The sequence below is a fragment of the Marmota marmota genome, unplaced genomic scaffold, assembly GCF_001458135.2.
Source record: "Marmota marmota marmota unplaced genomic scaffold, marMar, whole genome shotgun sequence".
NCBI classification, from domain to species: Eukaryota; Metazoa; Chordata; class Mammalia; order Rodentia; family Sciuridae; genus Marmota; species Marmota marmota.
The window spans coordinates 1,090,786-1,117,431 of record NW_026000243.1 but is presented as its reverse complement, the minus strand read 5'-3'; the positions used below and the strand labels follow the sequence as shown (position 1 = coordinate 1,117,431).

Genomic DNA, 26,646 nt, shown 5'->3' with positions numbered 1-26,646 from the left:
ACACATAAAAAAAAAGATTGAGAAATGCTATTATTTTGCAGAGGAGGAATTTAAAGCACAGAAAAGTCATATAATTTTTTTTGTGAGCAGAGCTCTTTCTGATTTCTGATTGTCATGTCCTGAGTTGCTTTCCTTTGTCACATCCTTCTCCTTTGATGTTCTGCCTCACCTCGGGCCCAGAGCAATGGTATCAGCCATTTATGGACTGAGACCTCTGAAACTATGAGTACCAAATAAACTATTCCTCCTTTAAAATGGATCTTATCAGGTCTTCTGGAGACAGTGGCAGAAGAGCTAACTAGAACATTTTCAACACCTCTCTCTCCTTTTCTTTCTCTCTCTCTCTCTCTCTCTCTCTCTGACAGTCTTTCCTCTCAGTTATAATCCTCACTCAGATAATCCAGGGTCTTTATTGCAAAGTCGTTAATCACATCTTCAAAGTCCCTTTTGCCATGCAGGGTAATATATTCACATGGTCACTGATTAGGACATGGGCAGCTCCAGGGTGGAAATGAGGAACATATTCTTCCTACCAGAGAAACCCACTGAACAAATGAGCTCCTTGAAGATGGGATTTATATCTTCCTCACCTCTGCATCACCACAACCTGGCACAGTCAAATGTGCCTAGAAGACATTCAGCAAATGTTCAAAAATTGCTACAGTCAAAAAATATTTATCTGGTACCTACTGTGTGACAGATGTTATTCTAGGCGATGGGACATGTGGAAATGAGCAGAATTAACTTATTTTCATTGCATCCTAGTGTAGAGAAGCAAAGACCACACACACAATATACAATAATGACAGTAAGGGTTATGAGGAAAAGTAAACCATAGTAAAGAGCACAGGAAGTGTCAGCTTATTATGGAAGAAGTCTTCTCAGGCAAGCTGCCATTTGATTGCAGATAAAGGACTGTGAATCAAGGTTTACCAACAAAGAGCAGAAGAACATTTCAGAAAGAAGAACTGAGAAGTGCAAACATTCTGAGGTTGGAATAAACATTTTGAGGAGGCTTTTTGTTTGTATTACTGGGGGTTTTGCCCAGGGGCACTTGACCACTGAGTTATATCCCTAGGCTTTTTTATTTATTTACTGATTTTTTTTGAGACTGGTCTTACTAAGTTTCCCAGGCTGCCCTCAGATTTGTGATCCTACTGCCTCAGCACCCTGAAATTACAAGCATGAACTGCCATACTGGACAGGATTTTGAGGTTTTTAAGAAATAACAGGGATGCAAATGAGGCTTCACAAAAAAGAGAGAGGGATGATACCAGATGAGACCAGATAGGCACAAGGATGACAGACTGCCCAGGATTTCGTAGTCCACAGTAAAAAACTGGGTTAGACTCCAAGAGAGATGGAAATCCATTACAGGCTTGAGATATAGGCTGGCAAAATATGAGTTTTATCTTGTAAAATCACTCTGTTGTGTTAAGCACTGACAGTGACAAGATCAGGATGAAAGCAAAGAAACAAGATTGCAGTAGTCCCAGGGAGATGTGTTAGAGTGACAGTAGAGGTTGTGGTGAGAATTTGTTGTAATCCCAATCTACATCTGAAGTGGAGAGAATAGTGTTGGATATTGTTTGAAGGAAAGAGAATAAGAGCGACTTTAAGGATTTGGGTTGTGTTATGGTTTTGGTATGTGATGTCCCTCAAAAGCTCATGTGTGAGACAATGCAAGAACATTCAGAGATAAATTGATTAGATTATTAAAATTGTAACCCAATAAGTGGATTAATCCACTGATATGGCTTAACGAGCTGGGTAACTGTAGATAGGTAAGGTGTGGCTGCAGGAAGAAGGTCACTGGAGGTGTGCCTTTGGGGTTTATATTTTGTTCTTGGTGAGTGGAACACTATCTCTCTCTCTCTCTCTCTCTCTCTCTCCTTCCTGATTGCCATGTCCTTAGCTGCTGCTGCTTCTTTTGTTTTTTTTAACCATGCAATTCCACCATGATGTTCTGCCTCATCTTGGGCCCAGAGCTATGGAGTGAGCTGAGCACAGACTGAATCTCTGAAACCATGAGCTAAAATAAACCTTTCCTTCTCTGTTTTTCTTGTCTGGTATTTTGGTCACAGCAATGAAAGCTGAATAAAACAGGCTGAGAATTTGATGAAGATAGTCATCACTTAACAAAACTGGGTAAGATTTCTCACAGTTTTGGAAATGTTTAGAGTGAGGTGCTTATCAGATATCAAGTAGAGATGCTCTGAAGAAAGGTAGACATGGGAGACTGAAGTTAAGAAGGGAGACTGGACACAAGATAAACATCCAGAAATCTCAGCATATAGACATCATTTAGAACTCTGTAATTAGGTGAATTCCTTGGTTTGGGGGAAACAGTTTTGGAAGAGTATTTAGCTCTGGAACACTCTTGCTTTATGGAGGTCAGGAAAATGAAGAAGAGAAACAGAAAAGGAATCTGTGAGCAAGAAGGCAGTGGGCAATGAGGGAATCCAAGAGGAAATCATGTCACTGGAAGCCAAGTGAAGACATTCTTCCAAAAAGACACCATCCAATGTGCCAAACTGCTGATGAGATGTTAGTAAGATGAGGATCTTGAAATAACCATTTGTTTTGGCATCATGGAGGTGGTTTGATTGTGTTTTGATGTGTTGGGGAAGCAAATGCCTAAAATTCTTCATGGTGACCCAAGTGTCTTTATCATGTATCCAACAGCCCTTGCTGACTCTTCATTGCATTTCTAAACTTGACTAATGCTTAAAAATTTGTACTTTGTAATTTGAGTCTGACTGGTAGGATAAACAGGAGGATTTCCTTGAAGTGAAGGCTTCTAAGGTGATTGGTGATCTAGAGCTCCTTAATTTGCAAAATGCCAAAGAGAAATGTATTAGCTTTAAGTTATCTGAATTCCTTACATTCAATTATTTTCATTGCAATAGGAGACTAACAAGTCCATAAAAAGATTAATGTAACTCGGGCACATTCCATTTTCTCTGGAAAGACATAACTCATTGCAGGCAGAAGAGTTTGCACAACACCTTCACTTTAACTTTTTATCTTGTTTCCTGATAGGGCTGACAGAGATGAAACATGAAGTGCTTCAGGTACAAGATTAGTTGTAGGGATTCTTGAGTTTTAAACTTCAGTTTCAATTTTAATTGAGGCACTTCTTTGCATTCATTGTCTTCAGACCAATTAATGTTAGTAATCAATCTTGTTTATTACCATATTCTCCTCCTCTTAATGAAATCAACTATGAAAACATTATTGGTATATACAATCAATATTTGCTATCTCTTGCGAAACAAGTTGGAATAAATATAAAGCATATAAACTTTAAAATTTTTACTATTAATGGAGCCAAAAATTATTCTCAGATATTCTGCCAATGTCCATTATAGTTTTCTTAAAATATAATTTCTAACTGAAAACTATTCTGTACATTTCTTCTACATAATACTCATAATTTTTTAAAGTTTCTATTCTATACAAGGTCAATTTATAGAAGGTATGGACAAATATCAGGGAAGCTGGTTGGAAAAGAAAAATATATTTTAAAAAATCTTCATACTGAATTCATAGTCTGAATCTATGATCTGAGCAGAAATTGTCTTTTACATACATAGCTTCTTGTAGCCAAATGTTGAGTCTTAAAGAGGTTAGAATTCACTCTTTTTTCCTCTTGCATTGCTGTCTGCTCACTTTCCTCTTGTGAAGGATTTTTTTTTTTTTTTGCTGTGCTGTAGACATATGGTTACATATTTCACTACCTTCTGTTTGAAATTCATTGGTCTTGGTTCTGAGGTTGTTTTTTCTGTTGGGTCACAATGTGTGCTCTTGAATTTTAATATGATAAACAATCTGTGCTAAAAACTTCTTGGTTTGATTCCAGATTAAAATCAAACAAATAACCAGCCAACCACCCTTTACTGAGTTGAAAATAAAAGTACACAGAGAGAAAGGATTATGTTAGAAACCATTGTTGTGTGGCTCCCTCTCTGAGTCATCACTAGGCATAACACTGATTTGGTACATGTGATTTCAAGAAAGAGCTTGGTAGATTCAGTATAGGAAAACATGGATACTACCAGAAAATAGTTTGCTACACTTTTTTATCATGGGTTTAAATTTGCTTTCTCACATTTATTATTTTAAGTCAATAAGCAAAGAGGTTATTGAGTATCAGTGATAGGAATACAACAGAGTCAAATTCAAATTCTATTTTGGACATTTAGTGGAAGATTTAATGCAGTGACTCACATTCTTTGTGCCACAGTTTCCTTAAACTTATAATAGTGACAATCCTGACATTATGGGATTATAGTGATGAGGATTATACCTAAGAATTTAGGGAAAAAACTAATGAAAAATATGTGCACTGAGAGCTTTTAATTGTAAATTGAATAATATATGTCTTGGAAACAAATGATAAGTTTCCAGGTGTGCAATGAGTATAGAATAAAAGGAAACTTCTCATTTACAAGCGAGAAAACTTTTTTGATTCATATTTTAAATTGTAACAAAGAACAGCTTGAAATTTTAATTAAATTGTCTCACTAGGAATCATCTAGATAAAAATTTGTAGAGGACTAAAAATATCAAAATTAAAATTTTCACTCACTGCATAAGTTATAATATTTCCAGTATCATTTCAGAAAATTAAAAGACTATTTATCCTTCCCAGGATGAAAAAATATCATAAGTGGACTTCATAAGTGGATAAAGATGCTGATTTCCTATGATATCTGTTACCTGTGTGGCTGTCTATCTATCCATCTGTAGATACACATATATGTTTAGACATCCCAGTAGAATTGCAAAGTGCTTATAAGAAAACGCCAACAAAATCTCAAATGTAGGGCATATTTGCCTTTAATCACCATCATACCTGATCTCAATATTCCTCAAAATTTGAAATACTAATACATATTGTCAGACAGATATGTCTAATATATGAGTTAAAATGACTGATGACAAAATCCTAATGTGTAGTATCAACAAAAAGGTGAAGTGATCAGGTTGCATACACTTGGGGGCTTTCCAATGATGGCATGTAAAAGTGTGCCATAATTGACACCCTTGATTTTGTTCAAGAAGTTTGTGCAACCTAATCTACAAACAGTAATAGATCTCAGTATCTTTTGGAAGATAAAATCTTGAATCATTTAAGGACACAGCAACAAAATTAACAGTTTTCATACTTTGGTTTATTGTAAAATTTAGTAAAGTTTTCCTTGTAATCCCTGACCCCTTGCTCTGAAAACAAAAGCAAAAACATAATTATTGCTTATTCTTTTCCCCCTACTTTGTTTGTGCTACTCTAAAAGAAGGGAGGAAAATCATTTTAATAAATAAAAATAGAGATGTAACAGAGAAAAATAAATCAGTCTAGATGAGAAATATTAGGAGCAACAGAAATGTCATTAAGCAGTTTAAAAATAAGCTTCTTTTAAAAGGTTGTCTTATTTTACAAAATCACACCAAAAATATAGCAGCGGAGAAGAAGGATACATACAAGTTAATTGCACACCAGTCCCATGCAAAAAACTGGGTCATTAGCCAAAGCAGTAGTAGTCAGAATCCAATTTAGGAGGCTTGTGTAGGGCTTGTGAGTCCTCTATGATGGAGCCGTCACTGAACTGGTCCAAGTCTGAAGGGGTCTGATGGCCTGGGACATCATCAGCCAAAGTGTCCAGGTAGCTTCCCACAGAGATGCCATCTAGCCCATCACTGCCATCCTGCAGGCTATTGTAGCTGCCGCGTAAGGAGGTGCTCTGGCTCTCCAGCAGGCTGCACAGACTGCCACTGAGACTGCTGCCTCGGCTAGTGATGGTGGCTTTCTCCTCCATCATCCACTTGATGGACTCAATGTTCTCATTGATGAGGAGCAACTGACGCATAAGTCTGACATCTGTGGCTCTGAGGTTAACCTATGTGGAAGAGGGAGACAGGAAAGACATGCCAGTTATTCTACATTCTTAACAAACTCCAAATTCATGTGGATACTGTCTGTTACAGTCTACGATTTTAAATCCACAGAATAAAATACAAGTATACTTGATCTCAGGATCTCTTTGGAAATTGCTGACCATCGGCAGGAGTCATAATCAAAGAACTTGCTTTCTGCCAGATGCATCAGAAAAAGGGTCCATAAAATTCCCTCTGTATCCCTGACTCTAACCAAGCTACCAGAAAATAGTGTATTGAATGTCAAAGTCTCTGCTGAGAGAGAGATTCTCTCTTGTCAAGTTAATAGTTTACATGGGAATGTATATCCACACTAAGGGGTAGGGAAAAGGAGAAGGTATAGAAATTAATACATCTCATCAGCATCATGGGACTTTTACTTATTGAGTTATACTGTGCTAGGCATCATTATAAAAAAATTCAACATTAATTAGCAAAAGCTAATAACACTGTACAACAGCCTTACTATTTTTATTCTTATTTTACAGATGAAGAAATTGAAGTCTACAAAAAAGGGTTAAGAGTACAGGAAAGGCTACACTCCTCATGACTACATTGGCACAAGCAATATGGACTATTACTTTTACTATTAACAAGAACCAAACTGACCTAGTATTCCCTGAATTGAAAAGGGTGCTGCTGCACAGGGTGACACAACTTATAAGATGAAGGCTACAAATATTTTTGGAGATCTAAGTATTTGTTTTAGATATGTCAGGGACACTCTAATCAAAATTGGGATATAAAAATGTCCTGGGACTCCCCTAAGAGCCATCTAAGTGTGTAGTCCTTTTGCCAATTCTAAGATATTTCAGAGAAATCTGTTTCCACAGCCATAGAGCAGGATGTTTTCGTATGCCCCAGAATTTAATGAGAACCCTTTATAACATCAACTACATAGTAGCTTAGGGAAGAGAACTCTCATGATTGCCCCTGTTCCTGTTGGAACTGGATAGAAGTAGATCCTCTAAAGATCTGTGTGCCTGGTCTTGGTTGGCCACTAGAAGTTCCGCTCATATTCATTATGGTTTAAACATGGATTTTTTGTTATTTTACTTGTGGTATTAGCCCAAAAGGCTGGGCCAGGCCAATTCTCTCTTTATAATCCAAGACTAACTCAGATTTGTGGGTTTCTAGAATTATCAAAGGCACTCATTCTTGAATGACTCAAGCCAGAAGAGAAAAAGGAGTTCATTGTATTCCAAGATATGTATTCATATAAAAATATTTCCTGGTGAAGAGTTAATCCATAACTGAAGGTGAACTTTGGCTTCTATGAACATGACAAACAAACCTCAGTAGAGATACAATTTACACTCATGTCTTCAATAGATGTAAGGTTACAGGTTTTAGAGACACAAAAGTGCAAGTAGAAATTCAAGATGAAAAAAGTACACATTAAGAAAAAAATAAATTTGCTGGGATATGAAATTGACTAATGAATTCTTCATCTTCTCTGAGAAAAGCATCAAGAATAAATTGACTAGATAGAATACAGGGAAATTTATTTCTCTCTGAAATGTTCATGAAGTGAAGGATGTGAACTTAGTAAATCTTGATGTTCCTCTGTTTTTGATGGTGTCTCAATGACCCTGCAATAACTTTATGTTGGAGAAGGAGGTTTTGGCAGTCTTTATGCTCAAATTCACTCACATACTCCATGAGTCATTGTGACATCATTCAAGTTAGAAATATTACAAATATTTACAAATGACCAACAGTGTGCCTGGGTACATTGAGAAGTGCAGAAAGGTCAATATCAGTTAAACTCTTACAAAATCCTTCAGCAGACATCTGTACTTGATGCACCTTGCTGTGCCCATCATAGGCATGGTGCAATATCAATCTGACCATTTCCAAATAGCTCCCCAAATGGACCACAGCTGCATATACTCACATCTCCACCCTGTTCATGGAAGTGTTTCAGCCCAAGTTCTGCTTTGGGCATGTGCCCTGATCTTTCCCTCACTTAAAGTACTTCACTTTCACTCTTTCAAATTCTTCATGTTCTAGTTCTATTTCTTCTGTCAAGCACTCCTTGCTGACTCTAGCCTGTCCTGCTGGCCCATTTTATCTCTATAGTCTGTTTGGTTTATAACTTAAAATGAGCTTTATTTTATACAATCTTATAGTGGTAATAATTACTGTTCCTTTTAGACTTTCCCCAAAGAAAGAAGCCATGTCTTACCTGAAACTCTGTATCATTATTATTATTACTATTATTATTAGTAGTAGTAGTACTGGAGATTGAACTCAGGGGTACTTTAGTACTGAACTACATCCCCGGCCCTTTTTATATTTTTCATTTTGAGACACCATCTCGCTAAGTTGCTAAGGATCTTGTTAAGTTGCTGAGGATGGCCTCAAACTTGTGATCCCTTTCCTCAGTTCTAGAGTCACTGGGTTACAGGCGTGAGTCACCATGCCCAGCCTGAAACTATATCTTAAGGTCTCTTCTAAGCACTGATTGATTTTTGAGAAATAGTCAAAATTTTAGCATCTGTGAAAGTTCATCTCTTAATATAGTCACAAATATATGTTCCCAGAAACCATGTCACTGTTGGGGTTAACATGTACTTAGAATAAATTTTCTGTCAGCAATTTTTGTTTTACTTACACAGTGGCTGCATCAAATACTTTTTAAAACTTTTATCGAGCAATACGAATAAAAGGGGAGTAAGGCTATGAAGCAACAAAAGCTTCCTTTGACCATGAAATGATCTATTTAAAAAAGAAAATCTTTTGCTTCTGAAGGCAAAACATTCACAGGCCGTTGGGGAAAAATATGTTGGGGAAAAATATGACGAAAGTAGGTCGGTTAGAACGAGTTGATCTGGCTGATAATGATTATGGATTTAACTGTGTCTAACCCTGTGTCCTCTGAGAAGAGTAAACAGCTTTCCCGTGTGGGAGCGCTGGGTGTGCTGGTTCACACGCCTGGCTGCTGGTCTGGTACTGGAGCTCCAGGCTCAGAGTGCCCTGGCTCCCACTCTGCATTCTCCAAGAACTAAGGTGTGGTTATGCTACTGATGAAAGCATGAGCAATCCACCAAAGAACTAAATCACAATGTTGCTTCTGTCTCCAGTAGCTGCCCCACCTTTCCTCAGTGTTACTCATTTCAGTCTCTAGGAAGTCTGGCCATCAATTAAGAACAGAGTAACCTTGCCTTGGCAGCACAAATCCTGGTGGTTCTTTCAGCTGGGGTCTCATGACTTCACTCGGAGAATATTGAGAGTTGGAACCCTCTTCAGGATCTGAGCTTAAATGCTACCTCCTTGGAGAACCTGTTCTCCTGATCAATCATGGTATCCAGTCCTCATGCCTATTTTTAGATTTCTGTAGGTCTTTTGTTTCCTTCATAATGTTTATGACTAATTAAAATCATCCTGCTTTTCATGTGTTTTTTTTTTCTCTGCCCACCCCCACAAACATGGAGGAGTTGTGGAATACTTGGTCCATTCTACTTGTAACTCTGAGCCAAGACTGAAAGAGTGCCTGACACATAGTAGGTACTCTATCAGGATCTGTCCAGCCACTAAACAACCAGCTTTGATCCAGATTGGAACAACTGATAGGAACCTGGAGTTTTGCTGTGGGTCAGTGATATGTGACTTAAGAGGAAGAAAAGTGGTAATTCAGAAAGAACATTTCAATATTGAAGTGTTCCCAGTATATGGTCTTATTTCTATTCATTTCAAATTTTAGGCATTGAGTAATTGCAGTAAGATTCTTCCCTGCTAAAATTTACAGAATACAAGATAATTTTTCTAAAAGGAAGTGGACTTCAAGGTGTGAGTCACACTCCAAACATTATTCTGTTTGCTTAGAGGTGATAACTGAGCACAGCACAGGTGTTCTGTAAACATCTGGTGAAATGAATGGAACAAAGGGAACATGCAAACAGAGCACATACTCCCCCTGCAAAAAGTATTTGGATTCCCCTCCCCATCTCTAGTCCTTACAGTTTCTGCAGAGTGGTTCATCTTTATCCTAAGTTTCTCATGCTTTAAGATTGTGGGATAATAGCTGTTTGTATTTTAGGAAGAATGCTAAAACTTCATGTAATTTTTGGATAAGTGGTGAACTTAGTCTATGGTAGAATTTGAAATAAAAGATCTTGAAAAATCAAATATTCCTATTAGTAAACTTTTCTAGATCTGTTTTCTTTCAAATTACCATTTTTAATACTGACAGAATGCAAAGGTTATGAATTGGAATAATGAAATCCAAAAGAATGTGGTCAAACTTTCAACTAATCAAGGAGCTGCTATTAAGTTCACTTCTTTTGTGGTATTGTATGAGAAATGTGGTACAAGACTCCAGTTCACCTCTGATGTGATCTACCTGTGACCTTTGGGCAAAGTGGATCAGGGTAGAGAAGTTCAGTTTCCTAACACATGAGGAAAAATCATGGTTTTATTCTGAGCTCCAATGAGCCACAGGGTTCAATAAAAGGTGGATGGTAAGGCAGTTCTATGAGCAAAGACAAATTTTTCCCAGTTAAGACTGAATTCAACTCAGTAGTTCTCTTATATTACTGTCTGTATTTCATACTGAGGTTGCATTTCAGCTGTTATTTGATAAAGAGGTTGTGCAGATGAGATAATCCCAGGATTTCCACCCATTCTGACATTTGATTCTTGTTTTTTTCCTGGGGCTGTTTAATTACTAAATTGTTTCAGCTACAAAAGTTATGTAGACTATAGAAGAGACAGAAAAATCAGTTTTTGCTGGTCAATAGATTCAACAAAAGATGCTGCTGATAAAAACTCTGCTGATAAAACACCAGAAGTTTGAGCTCTTTTTTGCATTTTATCGACCTTATCAGAAATATGTGGTAATTTTAATAATAGTATGTGCTCTTAACATTTAGGCTTCAGTAAAAGTCATGTTTGTGTTCCAAGACAAACATGCATGTCATGTTTAATATGTCCATAAATTAACTGAAGTGTACACATGAGCTGCTGAGTGAATCTTCCATAGAGGAATGGTTTTCATTCTGTCTTGTCATATGGGAAGCTTGGATAGCATTTTGTAATCACAACTCTCCTAAAGTCCTCCCCCACTATTTTTATCCTTTATTTATGAATGTCAACTAAACAGATAAAAGCAAGACATCTCCCAGTTATGCATTCCTACTGTAAAATTCACAATATCCACGATATAAGTCTCCAGTGACCTGATAGTTGTAATGTGAATTAGAAGGAAGAAAGGCTTTTTTTTTTTCAAGCCCATAATCAAGTTCATGAAGAAAAGAAAACAGATCAGACTTGCCTTTTAAATGTGACACTCTAACCCTAGATTCTAACTGGGAGAAACAAATCAGCATTTTTCTCTGATTTGTTTTGGGGAAAGAGTTTAATTCTGGAAATGCTTCTTTTCTAACTTGTCTAATCACTGTTACTTTATATATATTTAAAACTTAAAGCATCTGTATTGCTTGAAGAGCTCTTGTAAAAAGAAGCCTGGAATATTTTTCCAACAGCTTATCTCAGTTTATTTGCAAGTTCCCTTGCATAAACTCCTCCTGTCCAAATCTGCTCCTTCTACAAATTTACCCCATTCTCAATTTGATGATCATAGAAGATTTTTGGCATACCCATTCTTAAAATTTCTGACAACTTTATTAATGGTAATGATAATATAAATATTAATTTATAAAGTACTCCTCTAGCTGTTTTCTCAGAGGACCCACAAGGATATTATTATCTTTTTGCAGTTCAAAAAGCCACTATACAATGTTCATTTCTACCAAATGCTTTTCATCTGGAATCTTCAGGAGAAAAGCCTGCAGCCATATAGAAGTCTAGTCTGTTACTTCAGCATTTTCTTTCCCTTTCTCAGTTGGTTCAAAATTTACAGCAAAATTTCTTTCTAATTGGACCATGGAGGCTTCCGTTTTTATACGCGTCAGCTTGCCTTCTTCCATTTGTGTTGTTTATGGGTGGAACTGAACAATAACTAAAGCAGTTCATTCATTTCCAGAAACCATATAGAAAAGTAATTTCCCGAAAGGCTGAATCGCACACATAAAAACATTGTCATCAACACAGCTGACTGATGGATGTTGTTTTGATCACATAAAAAGCTCTATCTGATTTATTTGAAAAGGGGACATGTGACTCCTCTGAATCTTAAGCATAAATGCCTGCCAGCATGCCTGCTCATGAGACCTGTACAGCTCCTCCTGGTAAGTCTTCCAGATACTTAGGAGTACACACAGATTTTCAGTCTTATTCCATCAGGTTCTAGATCAGTTTGATACCTACAGTCCTGTGATGTTGATTCTTTTTTTCCATATTGTAATAAAGGAAAAGTTATTTCCCTGAGTGCTTTTAAAATACATGTGCAAAGTTTAATTGTGACTAAGGCAACAGACTGCAAATCACCTGAACTGATTACTCAGAAGATTTAACAAAAACACAGACTCCCCAAGTTCACAGCAGAGAAGCTAATACACACGGAACACCCACCAGAGAAGTGTGTCTCTACAAAATTATAATAAATATTCTGCATATTTATTTTTTCCAATTTAAAACTTAAAGTAGTATTTTAATATGGAAGACTAAGACATGGTAATGTGCTCCTCTGTGATCTGTAGCAGCCATGTTTACATTGTAAGGGAAGGATATAGAATGGTGTGCTGGTAATTAATTATTCAATAACCAGCTCCCTAGGAAAAATATATACATGTATGCATACACACTTACATACTGTCTTAGTCAGCTTTCTGTCACTGTGACAAAGTACCTGATATAATCAACTTATACAGGGCAAAGATTTATTTTGGTTTGTGCTTTCAGAGGTTGTAATCCATGGTTGCTTGGCCTCAGTCACTCTGGGCCTGTGGTAACGTAGTACCTAATAGCAGGAGAGTGTGGCAGAGAAACTGTGTTCATTTCCAGGCCACTGAGATGCAAAGAGGGAGAGAAGAAGGAGTCAAGGTCTCAATATTCCCTTCAAGGGCCACTCCAATGACCTAACTTCCTATTGCTAGGCTCACCTCTTAAGCGGTTCACCACATCTCAACAGAATCACAGGCTGGGGACCAAATTTTTAACACGTGGTCCTCTGATGAACATTTAAGTTCCAAACTAACAATATTTATAAGTGTAATATAAATTGTGCCTATATAAAAGGTATATAGCATACTTTATAATAATAATAAAACATAAAATAACTTTTTATTATAAATTTTACATAACCAATTAATTCTCAGGGTATGCTTTTGTTCATTCTTACTAAACTCTTCAGAGCATAACAACCTCTGATTGCAGTGCAAATAGGATTTCACAAATAGTGGTGGTCACAATTTAACTTTTTTTTCAATAATTTTTTAATCATTAAATCTGATATGTGATTTACTGTTAAGCTATTTCTCACGTAGTGCAAATTATATCCGTTAAACAGAAACCTGTTTTAGCCTCAGGATTAATTATGTCAGAACTTTACCAATTCATCAATGATATGAGAAACTTCTTTACTGAATTGGATAACAGTTTCTGACTTCCTGGAGAATATTTCATTCCCCTACAATTAGCAGATCAACAACTAGGGACATGCCACACTTTTCAAGTTTAATTTGCTCTAATATTAACATTTTCTCCATCACTTTCTTAAGCTTAGAATCAACACAATAAAACTCAAGTCCTTATTTATATCTTTTATAATTTCTGGGGTCTAAAAACTTCTATCATGGCCAATCTCAAGGTCCTGATGTGATGCTACGAAACATGGAATTGATAAGATGCTCACTAGTATTTTCACTCTTTAGATATAACAGGTACTTTACAAAACTTCAAGAAAATAATAAATAGTAAAAAGTAGTAAAATAATTAGGAACCTATTAATATTGAGTATGTACTGCTTTTGTTTTGAATGTAACATTTATTCATAGATTTATATGTGTAAATTAAGTTTTAATAATGACTGTAATTAACAACTAGTTCAGAAAACTCCTGAAAATGTAATAAACAGCTCACATATCTTGTGATATGTCAATTAGAGATGTTCAATTTATCCCTTAGTGTTTTTATTTTTCTGTATATAATTGAATCAGAATATAATTTTATTGCTTCAACTGAATATAATTTGAGGTAAATGCAAAATACAGTGAAATTATTAACGTCTTTTATAAAAAATGTCAAGTACTGAATATAGATTAAATTATTTCTGCATCATTGAGACATGAAATATATTGGGAAAGTAAATAATCAAGTTACAAAATCTGAAAATCACTTAGATGAGCATTTACATTTTCATGTTGTGATAATTTTTGATGGATATATTTCTAAAATAATGCTGTAAAATTCTTTATGTTTGTAAACAGAACCATGATCCAGATAGTATGGGGTACCATGGTAAATAATAAGCTTTATAATGCAGAGGTATTCAACAATGCATTTAAGGGAAATAAGGTTGTAATACCCCATTTTAGATGGTGCATCTTCTCTTTCCGTAATTTTTTGATGCTGTCACTTGTTGTTTGGCATAGTTTTTAGGTCCCCTATTTCTTATTCTCCCAATTCTATTTTGAATCTGGTATTCATAGCCCAGTTGTGCTTCAGTATCCTTATATATTTTTTTCTATTTCCTGAGTAGGGGAGAACTAAATTGCAAGGACAATAGATCTTTGCACTTATTAAAAAGTTACCAATAAGTAGGTAAAATTAAGTGAGGAAGCAAACTCTTCAACACAGACCTGCTCTTAGAGCAGGAATCTCCTCTAATCTTTGTTGTATAGACAGATCACCTAGAAATCTGGCTAAAATTTCTATTTAGTTCAATAGTTTCATCATTTCATATTTCTAACAAGTTCCCAATAGATACTGATCAGGTAAGCAGACTTTAAAAATCTCTCCATTATCCCCTCTCCTGGTCTTTGTATCCTCACACAGTTCCCTGCCATTGTGTGTAGACTGAGCCTACTGACTGCTTCCAAAGAACAGAATAGGGCAAAAGTCACAGGTTATTACTTATGAAACTCATTACTAGATTGTGGCTTCTGTCTGGGTTACAACAGTGTCTTTTTTTTTTCTGACAGAAGCCATCCTCCATGCTGTGTACTGGCCCATGGTGAGATTCACATGGTAAGGAACTGTGATCACTGGTCAACAACTCACAAGGAAAAGGACCTGTCGTCTGCACCTGAGCACATAAGTGATCATGAAGTGGGTCCTCCCTGAATTGGGCTTTCAGGCACCAACTGACACTTTGATGGCAGTCTTGTGAAAGACCCNCTACAAATAGCTTAATGTATCTCTGGCACCTCAGAATATCAATGACTGTATTTATATACCTCTATCTTGTCTTTTAGAAATTTAAGTGTTTAAACTTTCCTTTTGTATGTGGTTGTTCTGAACAATTATTATGTTTATTTTACATTAAGTTGCACTCATTGAAATAGCCATGATTACAATATTATATTCTTTTTTTTTCAACTTAATATTCTAGAATTTCACTCTAATGAATGCAGATAATTTTATCAGGCCATGTGAGAGATGGCTCCCCTTTGAATTCAATGTAATTTGTCATGTTTATATCTACAATTGGCCATTTGCAGCAGAAATAATATGCAAAATACATTTAAAACAGGAATGATAAACTTGTAATTTAATTACTACTGTGATACTTCATGACCCAACTACCCATTTATGGGATAGTTAAGTGGGAATGGCAAGGAAACCTAAACTTTGATGTTAGTTTTGTTTGTACCAGTAACTTAACCTGTGACTTATGATAAGTTTCCTAATTTTCTCATGCTTCCATTTTTCTGTCATATGAGAATATTGGAGATAATCTTTAAAATTATTTTGAGCTCTACAATGCCTTTTGCTTCTAATTCAGCACATTAGAAGTGCATAAATGGTGTATAGCTTGCAAAAATTTTAAAAAAAAAAGTGCAGGTTCGTTCATGTGCCCCAAAGGTCATTGTTGGAATGATAACTGGATTGATTCTGGAAGATAACTGGATTGGTAGAAAGGGTTTATACATGAGCAATGGTTTTTCTTGATAGGGAACTTTTCAAGATATAACAGACATATTGGTGACAACTGATCCCCAAACCAAGGAACAAAGAAGTGGTAAGCATGAAGTCCAAGGAAGTGACTCTATCCTACTGAATACTCATAATTTCCAGTGTAGTACATGGGAGAGCAATACATGTATGCTGAATTAAGAAATGGATGAAAGAAGAGAAGGTACATACAGTGCACGGCAATGCAGCAGAGAGTAAGTACAGATGCATTTTGGGAAAAGAAGTCATGTGTCTTGAGATGGGTGAAGGGGGTCCATGCCAAGAAGGACATTATAATTTCAGCTTCAAATGAAGAAAAAGAGCAAAGCCCCAGAGATGTCAAAGTTCATTTTGTGTTTATAAGTTTGCAAGTCAACCAAAGGGGCCAGAGATTTAGTATGGGGGGAGAAGTGAAGGTGGAAAGGTAATTTGGAGGCATGTCTTGAAAGAGCTGAATGTTGAGCAAGGACAACAACCCTGGGAAATGCTGTGACAGTTCTTTGCATGGGAAAGTTCACCACTTTATCCTAAACAGAAGCTTTTGATGAGAGTTTTAACTCATTGCTATGTTGCAGGCTACTGACAGAACTGCCCTCAAAAAAGTTCTGGGGTGTTTTACTAGCATCATAGGCTCTTTCGTGTATTTAAAACTATACTACTAACAAGAGCAAAGAATATTAGAGAAAAAATAATTTAGTCGTAGAGGGAAATTAGCTAAGGAGTAAAGCTTAGATTGACACAGGCCACCTTTATCATCTAAATCTCTTTCTGAAATGATAAATTTTCTAGTAGGAAAAAAGAGGTGGTAAGTATGTTGTTAAATTTTCTGGTAGGGAGTTTGTTTAAATTGTATTATTTCATCCCTTTGAATCCAGAGTGAGAGAAGAAATTGGGCTGGAAATTAAAGAAAAAAAATTTTTTTTTTAAAGCTAATTTGTATATGTGAATCAAGGCTCTTTTCCATTTCTAATCAGAGGCAAAAATGAGGGCAAAATGCTTTTCAAGTATATGACACAGAAAGGCCCAGCGGGCCTGACTCCAAATTCTTATTCTGATCTCCCATTTCCTCCCCATAAACTCAGTCTTACTGTTCTTAAAATTCTCATGGTAAATATGTTCTTCCTTTTGGATTTTGAGCTGCTTTCCCTGTTTGGAGACATTCTGAAGTTTCTCTGAAGTCTGTTTATGTCCCCTCCTCCTTTTTTAAATGAACACAAAAGAAGTTTGTCACCTGATTTTCAAATGCAATAGAACTCATTGATTCCAGTTTTAATTCCTAAACATACTTTATGTTTTAAATTATTTTAACACGTTCTTAAATTGAGATTTCCTCTTTAAATCATAGCCTTATAGCAGTTTAATGAAATTGATCTAGGAAAAACTTTTAAAAAAATGATAGATTATTTTAGAAACATGATTTCTGTTAGAAAAAAAAATATAGACCAGAACTCCAATAAAAAAAAATTGTGGTACAGATTCATGAGATATACCACCAGTAACTGCTGATTCACAAATCCCTATGAACAAGTTTCTTAATATACTTCACCACATTTGAAATAATATTCTGATGCTATGTTACTTCAGAGAGATGCAGCTAGACTCAATTAGTTAGGGCTCATGGAGTGTTTGTATATTTTTGGATGAAGGGGGCCATAGGAATTGCATTATCATTATTATAATTAAGAGACAATATTTTCTATTTATGTAACTCACAGGAAAAAATACTTCTTTTTACAAAAGATGAGAATTTACATCTTTATCACTATGTAAAAACCCTAAGTATTTTTAATTGCTTTTACAACTTAGGAATCACAATTTATCTTTTGCCCAATAAAAATTAAAATAGGCGGTCAAAGTTTCTGTTTGAGCTTGGCAAGAGAGACTACCATTCACATTTTGGAAATTACTAAAATGTCAAATATCCAGATGATCTTGACAGATTATTGCCCAAGTGTGGTTTATACCATTTACAGAAAGAATTTACCAAAACAATTTCTCTAAATTTAATTTAAATAAGGAGTAATTGATCACCACCTCCCCTTTTGAATCAGTACATTTGGTCTTTAAATGTGTACAGCATAATAAAATAGTATCCCAGACATCTTGGTATCCTATTTAAAAATGTTTTGATCTCTAAAAACCAAGGTTAAAATGTTATTCTTCCACTAATTAGCTCTTTGATTTTTGTCAGTTGAATATGTTATTTAACATTTTCTTTACTAATATACAAAATGGTGCATATCATTTACTTGAGAGAATTGCATGAGATAATGTATGCATGTAGCATAGAAATGGGTCCTACAAGGCTGAATAAAATTTACCTATGTCTATTACTTTTAAAATGCTATAACACAGGTTAAAGGGCACAAAGTTTAACATGAATAAGTCTAAAATCTAATGTACTTTATGAGGACTATATATTTAAGATTGCATGGTATGCCAAAAATTTATTAAGAAGAGATTTTATGTACTTTTATCACACACATACAAAACTTTTTAGAGGAAATCATATGAGATGATAGATATGTTAATTTCCAAGACTCTAGTAACCATTTCTTTATGTATATCAGAACATCATGGTTGTACAATTGAAATGTGTATGATAAAAAATAGAATAGCATACATTTTTAAAATGCGATATTCAAAGAGATTGGAATTTAATGCAATTAAGCAGGGCAGTTAAATTGACTGGCTTTTGTCTCCATTAAAAATCTGGTTACTCTCTTGTTCAGAAATGTTATGTAGATATTCATGTTTTAGTGTAGAAAATTTGCCCAATACATGTTACTTAAGTAACTTTAATTTCAATTTTAAAAGAAAATGCTATTTAAATCTAAAACATCATCAATATTATATTGCTGTAAATAATTACATGTATACATAGAACAAGAAGATTGATAAATTCAAAAGTGATTACTACTATTCCACACTGAAAATATAGCCTAAAGATAGAAATAAAAACTGCAGATTTTTCATGGTAAAAGCAGCCATAGTTAATGATGGAGTTAGACTACCACATTTTATGAAACATATGCAAACCCAAGATTAATGACTTGCCAAAATTGTATCATCACTTACTGCTAAAAATTGGACAAATACCTCACTCAACCTTCTGGTTCCAACTCACCAATATTTCCATAATACTAAAACAATTGATGATGTTTTTATTATAGGATGATCAGTGTGGTACTAACTTTTAATATTCCTTCAACACTTGCAGTTGACAATTTAGTACTAAATAAAAATTAACATCTTTTCCAAGAAAGAAACAATGTACAATCAGGACCAAGTGGTGACCTGCATGAACATTCATCCATGATTCTACCCTATTATATTTGATATCATATTCACTTTGATGTAAATTCATCGAGTTTTATAAGCAAGGATCCCTCCTCATGTTTTACTGATAAGAAAATGAAATCTTGAAGATGTCACAATTACCTAGAAATTATAAACTGATTCAAAAATGGTGACTGGGAATACAAATCGTTTTTGATTTCTGTTCTTATCCTCTAATATTACTTACATCTGAAAATTACTGCTGCCAAATTAAATGGTTTGCAAATAGTGGTTCTAGCACTACAAATTAGCATATATTCAATGTTAATTCATCACTTCTAGCTTTGAAGGACCACAAATGAGGATGATAAAAGCAGATGTCTGGCATATGGCAACAGATGGATCACCACATTTCTGAAAAGCTACTGGGAATAGCCTGGTCCACTTTTCTCAATTTTCATCAAGAAAGGTGCAAAGGATGGCAAAGAAAATAATGTAGGCAATGAAGATTTAATTGGGCCCTAATTTTCCCACAGTTTTTAACTGTCCTATTAAAATATGGGACTTCCAGTTTGGAAGTATGGTTCATGTCACAGTGTTTTCAATACCCAGGTAGAAAAATTCATAAATAAAAGCCAAAGCACTATAGGTAAAATTCCATAATATCACTGGCAAAATATGACTGCTGGTGGCAAGAATTATTGGAGCAGATGGTACATGATGAATTCATTAGGACATGTCTAGACACCAGGTTTCTAATACCAAGTTTTACTATTCTTGCTCATATGATGCCTTATCTGAATGCTGCACTGAAAATTTCACCTATGGAACATTTACAATTTTATATTATAATTACACATGCCTTTGATTATGAATTAGAAATAAGAATGATGCTTATGTTAAAACTTTGTCTCAATATATAAAAAACACTTCAGAGATATCTTCAGATATGATGCTGAATCACAGAACTAGAATCTAAATTCATGCTCATTTTTAAGGAATATTCCATAATCATTTGGAGGTTATATCATAAATATAATGCATAATCTCATAAGACAAAAATGAAATCAAGAAGTATATTCATGTGTCTATCAAACTAATAGCTGAATACTAATGGATATAACTGTCATATAATTAGCAACTCATTCCTTGTTTATGAATTTTCTAAATAAGACTCTGTTGGGTTAATTTGATTTCTCTCTTGTAAGGCAAATATACAACTTACGCAAATAAAACAATTAAAGAATTTGCTGAATTCAAATAAAACCCAAAACCTTTTCACAAATTATAATAAAAAAAGTCAAAGTCAACAAAAAAAATCTCAAACTTTGGCATAAACTTTCAATAGAATTTTAGACAACATTATACTAATCAAAATCCTCCTGGATGAAGTTAAAATACTATAATCTGTATTGTACCTAGACTCCTTGGAAAATAGTAAAACTGCCTATTTTTTCTTCTCCAGTGTATATTCTTGATTCAGGAATACAGTTTTTGCAAGCAACTAAAACTTGACATTAATTTCTCCTAATATTTCGTATGCCCTGCTTTTATAAAGTGGCCAGAATGTGATTCCCATTTCTACTCCTTACTAATAGCAGTTTCATCTTTCTAGGCTGACTTTGCAATTATCAGAGTTTAACTCTCAGGGAGTAGGGTAAGGAGCAGCAGGAGGTATTACACTGAATTCTGGAAAACAAGTATTCTTCTTTTAAGTAAAGCCCTCCATGGGAAGAGTTCTGGTAGTCATGCATTTCAGAGGTAGTGGAAGTTTTTGTTGTTGAGTAGTAGGCTGTTTTGAATTTCTTCTTATTGTTTTTGTCTTGTAATCCCACATGGAAAGTTTTAACTAACTCAAGTTGACTTTAATAGTGACAGTAAAGAACCCTAATAATAATAATAGCAATAGAATAATAAATAATAAATAACCTTTAATAAAACTTTAGTGCAAGACATTAGAACAAATACCTTACTTACTTTCACTTAATCTTAATAAAACCCCTAAATCATTCTCTTCAGACTACCACTCAGAGAGAGCTGCACTTCTTGGAAGGGATGGAACTGGGATTTAGGCCTCAGTGTACCCAACTCTGAAGCCTGCATGCTCAACCTGCTTGCTTGCCCCCTACAAGAATTCAGAATTCATGCACTTTAAAAAAAAATAATGAGAATAGTAGGTCTGACAAAAGAAATGTAAATCACAAATTGGAAAATCATATTGTAAAATTAGAAAAAAATCGCATTTATTCCTTAATCTAGGAATTATAATGAAAATAACCTGAAATATAGAATAGATATTCATCACAGCACAATAAAAGAAACAAGTTAAGCTTCCAATATTAAGAACATGCAGATACTATAGAATACTTTTCAGATAACACAAATTGAATTTAGGAAAGTCACATAGGAAAAGTTTTATAATGCCATGTCAAACAGAGAAGTAGGCTGTACACAGAATAATATCTAAATTACAAATTGTAACTTCAACAATGCAAAAGAAAATTTTATAGAAAAAAAACTCTCAAGTAAATGTTGATGATAATGGCCTCTGGGCATTATAATCATGCTCCCCCCTTTAATATTTTATGAACTTTCCCAAATATTTTAATCAGAAAAGATCTTTAATTCCAAAATAAACCAACTATCATAAACATAGAGAATTATATAAATGTGACATTATGGATGAATGTCATTTTTTCATTTAGAATACTTCAATGGTAATAAAACTATGATTTATCAAGATCATAATATGAAATCATAAAACCTGTTTAATGTGGAAATTATATCCGATAGGAAAAAAACAGACATTTTTTGAAATATTTATATCTATACAAGATGAATGTTTTGACTCTTTCTATTCTTGTTCCAAAAATATTTTTGTCATTTTTTGTTTTACTGCATATTTTCATTCCTCAGTAATCAACAGTGTGTTTTCTTGTTTATTACTAGTTCAAAAGTGAAACATCCTTTAAGGATCCTATAATATAAAACACATGGAAATTGTTTGGTTCTCAAGAACAAAGTTATAGGAAAAAAAAAAAAGAATAAGCATGCTATAGTAAACCAACTTTAATAAAATAAATTCCCTAAAATAAGGATGCAATTGGTCCTTATTTACTACTAAATCATCATATTTGAACTTCTTAGCTTGGCATTTAGTATTCTCTATTAACTAATTATTTTGACTTTTTAATTTTTTTTCATTAATTCCAACACAACTACCCTACGTATCTCAGTCATTCTTAAGGTTTCCTAGACAATCCATGCCTATGCCTATCACTACCCCAGAATTTGCTCAAACTATCTAAGTAGCTTACCCTTCTCTTTAATCACTTCTGCTGTTAATCTTATCTCTTATCACTTTCTCAAAGGGCTAACCTAGAAAATTAATGAGTCCATTTACTATTAATGTATTCCTCCAGTACTGAGCTCTATACTGTGTTAAATCCTAGAGATAAAATAAATTGGATATGGTTCTAGCTACCAAGGGATATAAAAAAGTAAAAACAAAATAAACAAATATATAACCAATGTTAAATAAAAGGAAATCAGGGGTTTGATCTGAAGGATAATAAGGATATATAAATCGTGGGAGACAGTGGGGTGGGAAAGGAAGAAAAATCTAGGCAAAAGGAATAGTAGCTACAAATGATGAGAGACAGAAGTACAAAGGGCAAGTCTGAGCTGAGGCTCAGGTCAACATGCAAAAGACTAGCTTTCTGGCATAGAGTTACTTAAATGATTAAGGATGAATTTATTGTTTACAAAATTACATTTTATGATAGATGATGGGATTGTGAGATTGGAATTTTCAATACCATGGAGGTTAAATTGCTTTCGTAGTAACCTCATGTCTTAATCTACCTGATTGATTTACAAGTACACTAAAATCCGTGTCTTCAACTTTATTTGTATTCCTTCTAGGGCTTATCAAAGGAGTGGGATATTGTTGATGCTTAAAAAATATGTCTTATATTCATTTGATGCCTATTATGGAAACATTTCTAGAAGCAGAGATGGTGAACCATGTCCAGGGTAGATATTTATACAGTTAAATGGTGTGCAGCTGAGAATTTCCATCTGTCCCTGAAGCCCAACAAGAAGTGAGGATTTAGAAATATGTATATTTGCTATAGATTTGCATCATCAGTGTTTAATTGGAATGAACAAGATATTTGGCTGGGGTAAAGTTAATTTCACATGGAAGGTCATAGAGATGGCAAATAGATTCCTGTTAGACTCATTCCCAAGTGTATGAACCAAACTGACATTCTCGGCATATCCTTAAATCGCTTTGTTTGTTCTCAGAAGAGTCAGTGCACTTGAGTAGCTCCAAATTCTGTTTACAAAAGAGCACTGGGGAATTTTCATGTAGAGGATAAGTTTTTTAAGTTATTTGATCTATTGACACAAAATCAGCTCAATGATGTTTAAAAAAAAAAAAAAGTAATAGTACATTCCTCCTTAAGAATTGGGTGAAATCCAAATAGAATCAATTTGTCTTAAGACTGAATGCAAACAAAAATGAACCAACACTTATTGTTATGAAACTACTGAGCATACCTAGTAATAATGCCTGAACTTTTGGAATTAAAGCATAAATGGAAATCATTTCCTCTATTTATATTGGCTGCTCCATGACACCTGGAACAACCAGTTTGGGAAGTGGGAAAGCTGGCCTCATCTTTATCAACTGTGAGATCACTCAATCTCTGTGTCTCCATTTCCAGTTCAGCAACGTGAGCATTTGATTATCGTTCCTAAGAGACTTAATTAATGCTTAGTGGTTTTTAATAAAAGAGTGTTACAGACCTTAATCGTTTCAACGACTTGCTTATTAATACCAATGAAGCAAGATGGTTGAGCTATAATTATTTAAGAACAGCTAACACAGAAAGCTGCAACCATTTGTGGGTTCAGTCTTACTCTTGATTTATTGACTATCATGGCCATATTCTGAACTTGTTTTATTAATTAAATAAATAAAAATGGTTTGTTCGGTCACCACCCTTCAAAGCACATTCATTTTCCATGTCTGGTTCTAGGTAAAGCTGTTATTCACTGAAGAGATTTCTTTGTACTATAACTACAAAGAATACCCTTGGCAGTAGGTTTCTCACTTTAATAAAGTACACAATAGTCATTAAATCTTCTCATATTTTTTGATCTCAGCATGTCTGAATCCACATAAAATTTTAACTTCAGTAAAGGGGAAATAGCCAATTGCTTCATTGAACAAATTTCCCAACTTCCATGAAACTATTCTCTTATAATTCTACTTATAAATGTACATTATAGCATTGTTGGAAAGGAGAACAATGAAAAAACCATGGCCACTGAGTAAACAAACAAGTCCAAAATGCCTAGTAGGAAATACAGGATATACATCCAACTCTATAACAAAAAGATATACTGTTCAGAATCAATTTGACTAAATGATAAACTACATTGTATCAATATCAATAGTTAAGAGTCCTTTTTTATATTAAGCACAGTGGTGAATAATCAAGATGTTATTTCCCTATGGTGCACATTGGTAGATATAGCAATAATTTTATAATATCCCAGGCTGCTGAAGGATGATATTGAAGGAAGGGGAATAAAACAGTGGAGGAAATTTCAAGATCTACTTCTAAGTTCTTAAGTTTGATCCCTATTAAGAAAACATGTAGTAGGGGTTGCTAAGTATAAATTTAGTATCTGCAAAAATATTCCTTGTCATTTTCTAATTCATTTTGTCCCATTGGCAAAAGCACACATATAAGGATCATAGATCTCTTACTTATTCTGACTTTCCTTTCGCATATTTATTCCATCATTTTCAAACTAATTTTTAGAAGTGTCCAAATAAGGAATAATTGGAACAAGCACTGCATTGCAAAGCAAACACAAAGGCAAGTTCTAAAAATGAAATGGTAAACTCAAAGTTAAGAAGCAGAAATATAAAAGTTAAAAATTTTATTTCATTTCTTGTGGTTGTCAGGATCACAGTTCCTGGCAAACATGAATGGTAACCAGATTAGAGAAAAATTAAGTGAGTAGTTTTTAAGAACTCTTAAAACTTCTTTAAAATCCAATATATAGATTTTATTGTTAAATATAATCACCAAGTAATTTGTTTGAATTTAAAAAATAAATTTGATATAACTGGCAATAGTGATGGTATAGCTTGATTCATTCATTCCCTGACCAACCGACTACTATACAGAATACTATATCAGGCAAAAGTCTGTTATTAAGCCACCTATATGGGGCTAACACTTGATTTTATCAAATATATGCTGTAAACATTGTAGTGAAATGAATGCTGTATTCACTGCATGATTATTGTAATCTTATGACTTCAGGACAGAGAAAAGAAGATATAAATTCAAGTGCTTATACAATGCAAAATAATGATTCACAGGAGAAATCTTTTTGAGATAAAAATGTCAACAAATTCTTACTTTTTTCTGTGTTGTTCTCTTTCTTTTGTCTTCATCTAATAAAGTGGATTCTCAGAATATTTGCTCTGCTTAAATATTACAAAGCAATAGTGCTTTGTAATTCATCTAATATTTGAAATATATTTGCTAAATACCATGTATCAAACAAAATCGTTTAGTTATTATTTCTTACTTTCATATAAATCAGAAGCTCCAAATGAGAAGATGAGGACATAATTTCTGACATTAAGCCAGGAAGAAGGTGGGAAATTGAGGACATCTGTTTCTCATTACCTCTACTATGTTTCAGGTGGACTTGTGTTATCTAACTGAATACTGGCCACAGATGGCTGCCAAATGACCACTGGCAGTGCTCTGTTGAAAAACATTCTCAGAATAGGTCTGAACTCAGTAGGAAAAAGTGATGTAAGTCATTAGTTGTGATATTGTGTAATAATGTACGTAAAAAGGAAGAAAGATAGCATTTTTGTGTGACCCATAATTATTCTTTTTGGGGGGGGGCAGGGAAATAGTTACTGAGGTATCTAGAGGCAAAGTGATATCACGTCTTCAATTTTTAAGAGAGTTGAAGAGTGTTTAAGAAAGAGAGAGTGTGTGTGTTTGTGTGTGTGTGTGTGTGTGTAGAAAGTTAGAGGGAGAACACAAGAAAGGTAAATGTAAAACCTAGGGAAATCTGGGTAAGGATCATATAATGATTTTTGGGTACAATTTTTGCAACTTTTTTGTAAAGTGTAAAATTCTTTCAACCCAAACTAATTTTAAAATCCCTGCCACAGATTTGAAATTTCTCCAGTGCATGATGCAATTAAGAAAGACTGAGATTAAAAGCAGGAAAATCTCATGTAGAGGAGTTTCTTGGAAGGTGGTAAGACTGGTACCTTTGGGAAAGTGAGTATTTAAAAAGTTCGTGTAGAGACTATATATATATATATATATATATATATATATATATATATATATATATATA

General features: G+C 34.4%; 1 protein-coding gene across 1 annotated transcript in view; it reads right to left on the bottom strand.

The window, feature by feature from the left end:
* Positions 1–4,824: 4,824 nt before the first annotated feature.
* Positions 4,825–26,646, bottom strand: part of Lurap1l (leucine rich adaptor protein 1 like) — a 38,686-nt gene continuing 16,864 nt past the window's right edge. The window contains exon 2 of the mRNA XM_015498980.2: positions 4,825–5,900. Within this exon, the coding sequence (XP_015354466.1) occupies positions 5,526–5,900 (375 nt within the window). The 3' untranslated portion in view covers positions 4,825–5,525. The remainder of the gene's footprint in view (positions 5,901–26,646) is intronic.